Consider the following 11268-nt stretch of genomic DNA (forward strand, 5'->3'; position numbering starts at 1 on the left):
TCAGAAGGATTGCAAACTCCAGAAACAGTGAGGAGGGATGCAAAAAGAGCATTGAAGCTACATAAGTATAAGTTTTTACTTCTTAGTGAAAAAATATTGAATTGCATATTCATTTATTACTGTAATATGTAATCAATTATGACACTACATCTTGCTTAAAACCGTGACAAAGCAGAGTCACATAATAAGTTTAACAGAAGCAATTAGAGAGCGAAACAAAATAGTTAAATTTGAATCCGTCAAAGATTTACTGCTGCATACAAACCCCACCTGGCCAGAGAAGATGTAGTCCAGAAGCTCATTCATTACACTGACAGAGATCCCCTGAAGCTCAATCCTATACACAGAGCCATCTTCCTTCGGAGGGTTGTAATTCAGTTTAGTTCTGCAAAAAAAATAAAAAATAAAATAAAATAAGACTCACTAATGGTGTGTGGCGCTCATACAATCTTACAGACTACAAAGTGTATAAAATAGTCTGAATGTGTAGTTGACAAGTATTTTCTAAACTGATTTTTCTGGAAGCAAAAATGGAACCTGTTGCATGTATTTAAAAGGTTATTTTTTAGTGTTACGGTCTGCACTGTAAGATTTTTGTCTTTATTAAACTAAATATAACTTGAGCAACAACTTTTAAAATGCTGTAAATTAATTTCACGTATATCTTGCTGCTGTCAAATTAAATTGTGTTTCATTACTGAGGGATCTGGCTACAGCTTGTGACCATGACTCAATGACCTAGTTCCAGGACCTGCAAGTCAGGTGGTAAGGTTCAATTTAATTAACATTTAATTGTAATATTCTGGAATCCTGAAGCGTCTGAACCCTACAGCACACTTTAGGTGTTTAAATCAAATACTGGATGGAGTAACAAGTTTTCTTACATGTAACCTTTTTAGATGAAAAAGGGAAACTTAAACTTTAAATATAAAGTGCTACAACCTTACAAAGATCAACTGAGGTAGATAGTGTAAACTTGACCTGCTTCCACTGCCCCTAGGGTATAATCTGTAAGAAACCCCATATTGAACGATTAAGGTATTTGTTACATGCACGGTGTTACAGGGGAAGAGATTTCTCCTGCATCGCAGTGTTTGTACGAAAGGCATAATTTGTTCAATGCGGGGTTTTTTACAGATGTATTTTCTGGTTACACTGGTGTACTCACTGTACTTCAAGATACAACATGTTTTAAGGAGTTCTGTTGAGGCAAAAGGGGTGCTTTTAGAAGAAGGTCACTGATACAGAAAATGAGGTAAAGCGATTCAAACAACAGTACATTAATTAATATAACTGTGTTTTTTCAGACTCAAACCAAGTTGGTCTTGTATGTCCTGTCGTGAAACTGCATTTCAGAACATGGTTGGTCACTCAACCTATTCCGCCTTCAAACTTTATTCCCCAACAGATTGCACATTCAGACTGCTGTAAAACCAGGAGATACAACACATGCTGGAACAAGCCTGCTCTAATGAGTTTTAGGAGGAGTATCTTGAAACCAGTCCAAGATGAGACAAGAAGCCAAGGAAAGGGTGTACAATTGTGACAATTAACAGATTAGTTTCAGAGGAGCTGGTCGTAGAACATGCTGAGGAAAGTAATTTCCATCAAAAAGGCAATATCATCAATCAGAGATTAAATAATGCATTTGTGATCATATTCACCACTACCTGGTCATATAATACTTGAAGAAAGTACAATAAGCTAACTATTGTAACAAATACAAATGTTTTACATGGATCATCAACTTGTGTCGTAATCTAAAAGAGTGAAAACTCACTTTAAATCCAAACATGTGACACATGATCAAATTATATTGACTTGATTAAAGAGTAGACCGCTTCACTCTGCTGTTTATTGTTTTTGCAATACTGTGTGATTCTGAATGACTGCAGACACTAAAATAGAAAAAGAAACTTCCATTTGAAGCCACTTACTCTAATGCATGTATGAATAAGAACTTTTATTTAAAAGAAGGGGAAGTCCTTGAACACCTTTTGTTTCGATTTTGTCAATGTCTGGATATATGTACAGTTACATTTCTGATCTTCCCTCTATTAAATTCTACTGGGTGCATGGCCACACATATACATATACATATGTATATATATATATATATATAAACCCAGAGGGTCTCAGCCTAATCGGATTAAAACACTGTGATGCCACTTAGACATCGTCATTAGAACAAATCTCCTTCCAGAGCCTTTATTTAAAATGTAATTGTTGTTAGATTAGCCAGGCCATCAATACCAAGCTGGCAAGTCTAACCCTTGAATCAGATGCTCATCTGCATGATGTTATTGAGTGTATGCAGGGAAACCTGAGCGGTCTGTAAAACAGTCACGTGAATGGACTGCAACTGTTTAATGTGGCTGAGACAAGAAACAGTAGCCTAAAATTATAAATCTAGGGACCAGTAACCAATGTACTGAAGGGCTTGAAACTTGTTCCTCCTTTGTTTAGGTTTATTACCGAAATGAATCAGTCACACCTCACTCTTAACTAAGAGGAGTTTGTAAAGATATAATGATGGAATGACTATTTAACATGAAACTCGTAGCTCCTGATAGTTTAAATAATATACAAATTGTAAATCCGGGACTGGGTGCAAGTGTAAAGCCCTAGTACTGTGAGAGAGAATTAAAAAAAAAAAAATGTAAAAAAAATTCTGAATGTGCAAGCCTACACATGAAGCATTACTTTATTCCCTGCAGCTGACTCAGCATGACTCACACCTGAGCTGCTTTGCAGGTACAGACACATCAGACAAAATTCGGCCGACTGTGGCTACTGTCTTGAACCTCAGTCTAAACTGGTATTTTACAGTGAAAGACAGAGCTTACCAGTCTACAGACCGCTGTGCCTGTGCTGTGTATTTATTATGCAAGTACGATATGTTTTGCAACTGCGGTTCTTGCGAAGCGATTTTGCAGTTTGGGATCAAACAGGATCATGTTACTCATGAAAAACGGGACAGACTTATTCATATGGTGCTATAAATGTCCTAAACTTAAAAAAAAAAAAAAAAAATGCCACATGAGACACAGTATATATTTGATATGCAGGAAGATGGTTAGTTTATGAAAGCACTGTTAGCCACAGAAGCTTTATTACACAGTATTTATGAGAAACAGTATTAATAATAACAATATAAGTATATACCTTATGTAAGGGCTGGCGGCTGCCAAGATGTTTTTCTGGACCGGAATCTCTTCTCCGTCGAGAACAAGTACCGCATCTTGGAAACAATTTTCCTCCCGGAATGAACGGAGGGCCCGGAGCACCTTGCACGAATGTTTTGGGTCCGACACGACCGAACCACAGCTGACAGCCGAATCAGTCATAACAGCACACTTTTCCGAGTCACAAGACGTTCCCGGTAATGCATACAAGATTTATTTATTTTTTTAAGTTTATCTAATGTGCAATGAAAGTTTCCACAGCAACGTAGCAATCGTCTGTATTTAAATACAACGCCATTCCATTCCAACTGCGTTTCCTACTAGAATGTTAAGTCTTAAGTTTTTATTACTATTATTTTGTAATTACTATTCAAACATCTCTTTCTCAGTCTTTTCCCGTGGCAAGCTTACTGCGTTCTATACTACTCCCTTTTGCACATTATAAACGACGTTGTTTCCTGGAAACGTCATTTTCCAGCGCCCAGAAAACTCACTTTCCACATGCAGAGTGTGGGGGGGAAAACGGTCTTCCATAGCCAATCACACAGGAGAGTGTTGCTTCAGTAGCAAATCACACAACAGCAGACTGGTAACTGAATGCAGCTTCATACAATTTAGGTAAGACTGCTGCTCTGAAAAAAAGAAACAGCAGCGTTGTTTATTATTCCCTTTAAATAGAAGATGTTGCTTATTCAACTGTAAATGTTGTAAAGTAACAGAGACACTTGCATGTAACAATGGCCAAGGTTAACAATGGTAAACTTATAAAAACATTTAAAAACATTCCCTGTCTGTATGCTTTTATAATAGTATGCTTTGTGTCCATTCTTAAGAGAGTGTAACACTTTTCTAATTTGGTAGGCGACCCAAGTAACCTTAATATCACTGCCCTGCTGGTCACTGTGATACGCAAACCATGCCTTACTGTTCTTGTGTCACTATTATTTGTCCTGTTCTGAAGGGCACATGGTATGTTTTCAGGCTAGATTTAAATAATTGGGGCTCATTTGACCTATGGCACAGGAAGTAATTTATTACTAGGAAGGATTGGCAACATCTACAGCTTTTTAAATGTGTGCATGTTAATTTATTAAAGTATATTTAAAAGCAAGAACCAAAAACATACTGAATCTATGAGTAGAGCAGTCAGTATGATATTTCTATCCTAATTGAATCAGTGATGGAAATAAGACTCCTAATGTGGTTTCATCCATTCCAAGTTTTACTACAAGCTTGATTAACCACAGGGTATAGGTAACAAGCTCAGCTGTGTCTGATTAAACCCAGTGTGAAACCAGGAATGCATTGAGCAGCTGTGCAGCAGGAATGTTATTTCCATCCCTGTAGATTTAAGAAAACACATTTTAAAGCCTTGATTATTTCCCTTCTCCCAGAAAACCAGGAACATGTTATTAGCCATCACAGATTTGGAGAAATGAAAAAACACACCTAGGTTTGTGAGACCCAACTTCTCTCAGTTTGCCCACAGAATTGGTTACTCTTTTTTAAAACAATATAAACCAAGGGAGGGTAAAGCATATGTCTAAATTGCTTGATTGAACCATGTAAACCTGGAGTGGAAATGCCCTCGTGACTAGAATTGTGGAGCCTTGCAATAAAGTGTGAGTGTGAGTGACTTCTTTCTATACTGGCCTGCTTGCTTTGAAATCCAAGGGCCCAATTATCCCTTTCGTGCATTGTGACCTCATATGGGAACGGATACAAAAAAAACCCTCTCTTCTTCTCTTTATATGAGGGGCCTATGGAAGACGCAAATGTTAAGGACCTCATACGAGATGAAAACTTTTGAAAAATTTTTTACCTTTTTAATAAAAAATATAATTATTATGTATCCAAAACTATTTTTTTTTCAGCTATTTTCAATATTGAATGCATGAAAGGATTAGAAAGCCACGGTGCTGAGATTTTTAAGGTCCCTGAGACAAATGGTGTTTCTAAATTTGGTATAAAACATATTTTAAAATAAAAAATATAATTTATTATTGTATCCCAAAACAATTTTTTCTTTTTTTCGCTCATTGTTTCCCCAATTTTAGATTCCATGAAAAGGTTTAGAAAAGCCCACGGTTGGCCTGAATTTTTTTTTAAGGTTCCCCCTGGAGAAAGTGGTGGTTTATTTGATTGGAAAAGCTCCCTGAGTTGGTTGTACATTAATTTTTACAGGAATCTGTAAAGGTGGCATGCTAATGGTGTTTGTTGGAATACTGCTACCATGTCTCTGGTATTGTCTTAATATCTGGTAGAGAACTGTTTTCTATTAGTTTGCAGTTTTATTTCACTGCCACTTTGTTTAATCTTCAGGTCATATCAGCGATACTGGCAGCACACTTGGTGGTACTGCCACAGCTTTTTCGTGTGATTTTTTGAGTTACTTTCCATTACTGTTGTGGTCCAATACAAACCAACCATTTCATTTTCACTTCATTTTAACATCTGGCGAAATCAAATTATTATTATTATTTTTTCTCCCCACAAATCCATTTTACTTCATTTATAGAAATAATTTCTCATCAAAGTTGACTTGCCCTTACATTATACTAAACAAACAAAATAAATAAATATATCAATTAAATCTATGCTATTTTTTTTCCTTGATAAATAACGTTTCCAATTTACTACAAGCCGCTGAATGACATACAAATTGTTTAAAAAATCCATCTATACTGCGTTGAATAATAGCTGGGTTATCGTCGTAAAAGAGACAACTTCTAGAATATCCACTAGGTCGCAGCAGCAGCACACAAGAAAACACACTACAAAAAAATGGACCTTCAGTATTTTCTTTTAAGCGCTAGATGGGAGCATTGCCAGTAAAATTAATGGACAGATTATATTTCTTTATCTTTTTAGACTGCTTTTACTCTGTTTTAAAGTGAGGGATAGAACGGGTTATTCTCGAAATCTGCAGTATCATGTTGCTTCACAGTGGTAGGCATCTAAAGTTAAAAATTGATTAATTCTGTATGTAAAGTTAATGTTAAACGTGAGGCAATGCATAGTGGTTTTTGTTCCTGTATGTTACTTCTTCAAAACAAGGAACCAAGTTTCTCAAACAAGTATTTAAATCTATGTATATGTACAACAAAACAATATAAGCTATGGTTTGTTAATTGCAAAAATTATACAGAAAAGCCCAACTTCCCTAACGCGGCTCTGTGTTGCTGAGAAGGCAGACCTGTATGTATTCATTTTAGAAAAAAAAAAAAAAAAAAAAAAAAAACGCTTTGTTTCCTTTACGTTAGTGGGCTTTATTTAAAAAACTTTTTTTTTTTTTTTCCCCAAATGACATGTTTTTGTTGCCACTGATCCGTGTGTGTTTCAGTTGATTTTGACTTTCTCCTCGGCATTGATACAAATACACACAGCACTGAGTCGGGGCAAAGCATTTCGTTTTGGGTTTATAAGAAGATGTCAGTTTTGAGCAGACGTTTGACGTTTCTTTAAATAAAGAGTCTCAAATGGATACAAACGAATTAGGTAAGATATAGATCAAGTGTTGCGTTTAAAATTGCCGCAACACGAATTCTCAATAAATTTATATTAATAGAAAAATGAATTTTATGTCCTGAAAAAACTACTATGTTCATGTGGTAAAAATATCACGAATTCGACGGTTTAAAAAATAAAGAAAAAGTTTTTTTGGATAAAATAAAAAGGCATTTAAATACACGATTTACATTTATCTTAAATAAATAAATAAATATAGTAGAACATAAACGCAAATTAATTGACCTGAATAAGCTAATACTTTTGTTTTACTGTTATGTTAATAGTAAAATCAGGACAGTTAAAACCCAAAACGATTAGAATTGTGTTGAACGATTGCATTCAAAAGTAATGGTAAGAAAAGAACAGTGTTTTACGTTGTAGTCATATGTGTCTTTCTTGTTGCAAAGTAAAACGCGTATGCCTGTAATTAATCTCAATAGATCAAATAATTACACTAAAATCAGTTGGCACAAACAAACTCAGACTGAGAAATTGCACTTACACAAATAAAATATATTTAACCTGTAATCTGTTTTTTTTTTAGCCATAAAAATAATGTAGCAGTCTTTTTTTTTTTAAATAACAGCATTTATAATTTATCGAAAAATATACGATCTACGCTACATGCATTAGTAAGACTAAATAAAATAGAACATTAAAATGATACACAAACTCTGGTTTATTTGAAGTTTTCTCTTGAAAAAAAAGCAGACAAAACAGTTTCCTAACAGTTAATAGCCTATATATGTTTTGCATTAGGCAACTCGGAATCCCTTAACTGAAACCTATGCGTTAAAAACAAACAAACAAACAAACAAGAAAAAATAAAACTTAATATAAGTTGAAATCAAACTAATACTATTAAACAAGATAAGCGGGTATGTTTCTAACCTTAGTGTGACTTCACTTAGGTTACTGTTAAAACTTTTGTCGTTCTTTCTTAAAGGGGGAATGGTTTCTCAATGTAACAGAATGGCGCTAAGCGGCTAAATGTAACACCTCTTCTGCATGGTTCATTAATTAACGAAATCTGGTAAAGTTATGCCAAGAAAAATAAATAAATAAATAAACAAAGACTCCCGCTTCTACAATGCACACATCATTTATTGCAGCAGACAGCTTATTCTCTTTAACAAAATACATATAAAACTAAACGCATTAATATATTAAACGGGCCAAATTCCGTTTACAAATCTACACAATTACACGAGTCGGAATAGCATTGTATAAACATCGTTTTTAGGCTGTTCTAAAGTGCTATATACTCTATTTTGGTTTATTTCTTACAGAGCGTTCTGGTTGTCATTGTAAAACTGTTTTGCAGTACAGTTCTGATAATCAAATCATGTTTTGAAATGTAACCCTGGGTTACACATACGCATTGTTAATATATTGCGGTTAAATACTTATAATTGATTTTAAAGTTGTTTAAGTAACCAAAATGGAAACCAGCTGAATGAATTATTTGTAATTGACCGTGTTCTTGGATTGTTTTGTGGAGAATCAAAAAGAAAAAGAACAGATTTGAAAATGAAAATAACATTTAGAGATACGTTTTATACCTGCTATAACAAACACCCTAAGTTAAAGCAAATTAAAGGAAAGTTGTAATACGTTTTGTTTTGTGTAGGTGGATATCCTCACAACTTTTTGAACACTATAAAACAATCAGCTCTTATTCTGGGGTCCTAGCGCTCAAAGTTTGCAACGCTTCCCCTGATTCCATTGGCCAAGAAGTTTCCCAGCTCGATCCTGACTGGTCAAAAGTTTGGAGGAGGGCTGTGGTGCTTCTGGAGTAAAAGCGCAACTCGCCTGAGAAGTTTTGAAACTTTCCCAAATCTTTTTAGGAGTTTAGCTTACAGGCGCGCTGGCACCCAGTTCGCCTTGCTTAATGTTGATTATTTCAGCTTTTCAGTGGTGTTGTGTGCGTTTACACATTGTTTAAAATCAGCGAAGAAAGGATGCAGATGTGCGTTTATTACTGAGGCGCATACTGGGGGACAACTACAAGAATTTAAGACTTTTTATATTACCAACTCAGTATTATAACTTGGTTTACACTGTTTTGAGCCGTCAATGATGCAGGCACGCTACTCAGTGTCAGACCCCAACACTTTGGGCGTCGTTCCTTACCTGAGTGAGCAGAACTACTACAGGACAGCGGGCAGTTATGGCAGCATGCCCACCCCGATGAGTGTATATTCGGGTCACGACCAGTACGCTGCTGGCATGGCCAGATCATATGGACCTTACCACCATCAACAGACAGCACCCAAGGACTTGGTAAAACCTCCTTACAGCTACATCGCACTGATCACCATGGCAATCCAAAATGCGCCTGATAAGAAAATTACCCTCAATGGAATTTATCAGTTTATCATGGATCGCTTCCCTTTCTACCGTGAAAATAAACAAGGCTGGCAGAACAGCATACGTCACAACTTGTCCCTAAACGAGTGCTTCGTGAAAGTACCCCGGGATGATAAAAAGCCTGGCAAGGGCAGCTACTGGAGTCTGGACCCGGACTCCTACAACATGTTCGAAAACGGCAGCTTTCTCCGAAGACGGAGGCGATTCAAGAAGAAGGATTCGGGTCGGGAGAAGGAAGACAGGGCTGGTCAAACCAAAGAGCAAACGAAAATCCAGAGCCCTGGGTCCAAATGCGATGGCACGCCGAAAGAAATGCTTTCAGAAAAGAAGGTCGTGATCAAAAGTGAGGCATCGTCTCCAGATATACCAGTCATCACCAAAGTGGAAAATATGAGCCCAGACAGCGGCAGCGTCATGCAAGACAGTCCGAGGAGCATGGCATCAACCCCGTCAGTGTCCACCGAGAGCTCCATCCCCGATCACCACACTTCAAACAACGGCCTTTCGGGGTTTAGCGTGGAGAACATCATGACCTTAAGAACTTCCCCTCAAGGAGACCTGAGCCCGGTGTCTGCGCCACCAAGCAGGCCAGGCTTGGTGCCCTCTCTTTCGCTCAGCTACCCTCAATCACAGTCGTCTATTTACAGCCCGGCTTGCAGCCAGGGCATGGACTCTAACGCTAACTACCAGTGCAGCATGCGGGCAATGAGCTTGTATGCAGGGGACAGGACGGGACCCATGTGCGTCCCCACCACTCTGGAAGAAGCGATCTCAGATCACCACAGTGGCACAACGCCCCCGCTAAACCAAATGAACCTCGCGGCAAGCCAAGACGGCGTCCTTGCCTCCAGTCATCACCAACAGACTGTTGGCACAGGACAGACAACGTCTTGGTATCTTAATCACGGAGCCGATCTGAATCCTCTTTCGGGACATAGCTTTAGCAGCCAGCAGCAGACTTTCCCCAATGTTCGGGATATGTTCAGCTCGCACCGACTCGGCATTGAGAGTTCAGCCCTCAGCGAGCACCAGGTGAGCGGCAACACAAGCTGTCAGATCCCGTATAGATCGACTTCTTCCATTTACCGCCATACGAGTCCGTATGCATATGACTGCACTAAATATTGATAAAAGCACCTCTTTTAAAGTCATATTGGGAATCTCAAAAACTGTAAACCGTGATCTAAAGATGCACATAGGAAATATGCAAACTTCGAGCGAGTGGACACAATCAAGGCCAAAGTTTAGGTGTAGAAAATGTAAATACATTATTTGATGTTCACGCACAACCTGTGCTTGGTGTTTAATACAACGAAAAACTACTTGGAAAAAAAAAAAAGTAAAAAAAAAAAAAAAAAAAAAGTTTATTACGCAGAAAGGCAAATCTGTGCCAAATGGTCTCAGAAGTAAGTTTTGGACCAATATTGTACAGTACAAGGTTGTATTTGTTTTTCTGCAAAATTCTGTTGTTTTTCCTTCTTTTTTCAAATCCGATCTTTTTGTAAATGCTTTTAATCTTTAAATTGGCCCAGTAACAGAGCCATTAATATTATATTTAAAGTTGAGTTCACTGGATTATTATGGTAAACTGTTACCCAAAGTCATTAAGTGCCAAATTTAAATCTTTTTTGTCTTATCCAAACGATTTCTTAAAGTCTGTTGTTATCTGTATTTGTGGGTTTGTGAACCAAACTTATTTATTTGGGAAAACTTTTCTTCATCCAAATCCCCCCCCCCCCTTTTTTTTTCAAGATTTTTTTTTTTTTTTTTTTTTGGGGGGGGGGGGGGGGGGGGGGGATTTGCGTTTAACGATACGAACGGTTTCTTTCCTTTTTACCCAAGTTTTTTTTTTTTAATTAGTATCTAACATACGTTGTACTTACGTTGAAAATAAATGTTTTTCTTTTGCTTAAAATGAAGTTGTTTTTCTGAACTATTATAAGGTATATATGTGTGTGCAACTAAAGTAGGAACACCGCCTATCAGATTATTGCTGCGCGTTTTGGGTTGTGTGAGCCCAAACGTTTTGTGAAACTTTTATGGAAAAAAAAAATCCAAAATACTGACTAACAGCGACATATTTGATCTATTTCTATAATTATGTACAAACTAACGTTAGCTTATGAGTTTATTTTAAGCAATCACAAATACAAAAGTAAGTTTTTAATATTATTATTATTATTATTATTATTATTATTATTAT

At 36.8% G+C, this 11268-nt stretch overlaps 2 protein-coding genes across 4 annotated transcripts in view; one reads left to right on the forward strand and one right to left on the reverse strand.

The window, feature by feature from the left end:
• The window catches only part of gan (gigaxonin), a 42767-nt gene extending 39133 nt beyond the window's left edge, over positions 1-3634 (reverse strand). For all 3 annotated transcript variants that reach the window (XR_005951341.1, XM_041267894.1, XM_041267896.1), the window contains exons 1-2: positions 3166-3634; positions 271-385 (exon numbers count right to left, since the gene is read on the reverse strand). Coding sequence is in view for 2 of the 3 variants with exons in the window: in XM_041267894.1 (XP_041123828.1) it covers positions 271-385; positions 3166-3347 (297 nt within the window). In the remaining variant the exon portion in view is untranslated. The remainder of the gene's footprint in view (positions 1-270; positions 386-3165) is intronic.
• A 4876-nt stretch (positions 3635-8510) lies between these two features.
• On the forward strand, positions 8511-10807 carry LOC121325121 (forkhead box protein C2-like). Its single transcript, XM_041267411.1, has one exon. The coding sequence runs from the start codon at positions 8772-8774 to the stop codon at positions 10191-10193; it is 1422 nt and encodes a 473-aa protein (XP_041123345.1). The 5' UTR covers positions 8511-8771; the 3' UTR covers positions 10194-10807.
• Positions 10808-11268: the final 461 nt, after the last annotated feature.

This window comes from Polyodon spathula, chromosome 13 (assembly GCF_017654505.1).
Source record: "Polyodon spathula isolate WHYD16114869_AA chromosome 13, ASM1765450v1, whole genome shotgun sequence".
NCBI lineage: Eukaryota > Metazoa > Chordata > Actinopteri > Acipenseriformes > Polyodontidae > Polyodon > Polyodon spathula.

Coding starts and splice junctions, on each gene's coding strand:
- LOC121325121 (XM_041267411.1), top strand. CDS start 8,772: ATGATGCAGGCACGCTACTCAGTGTCAGACCCCAACACTTTGGGCGTC.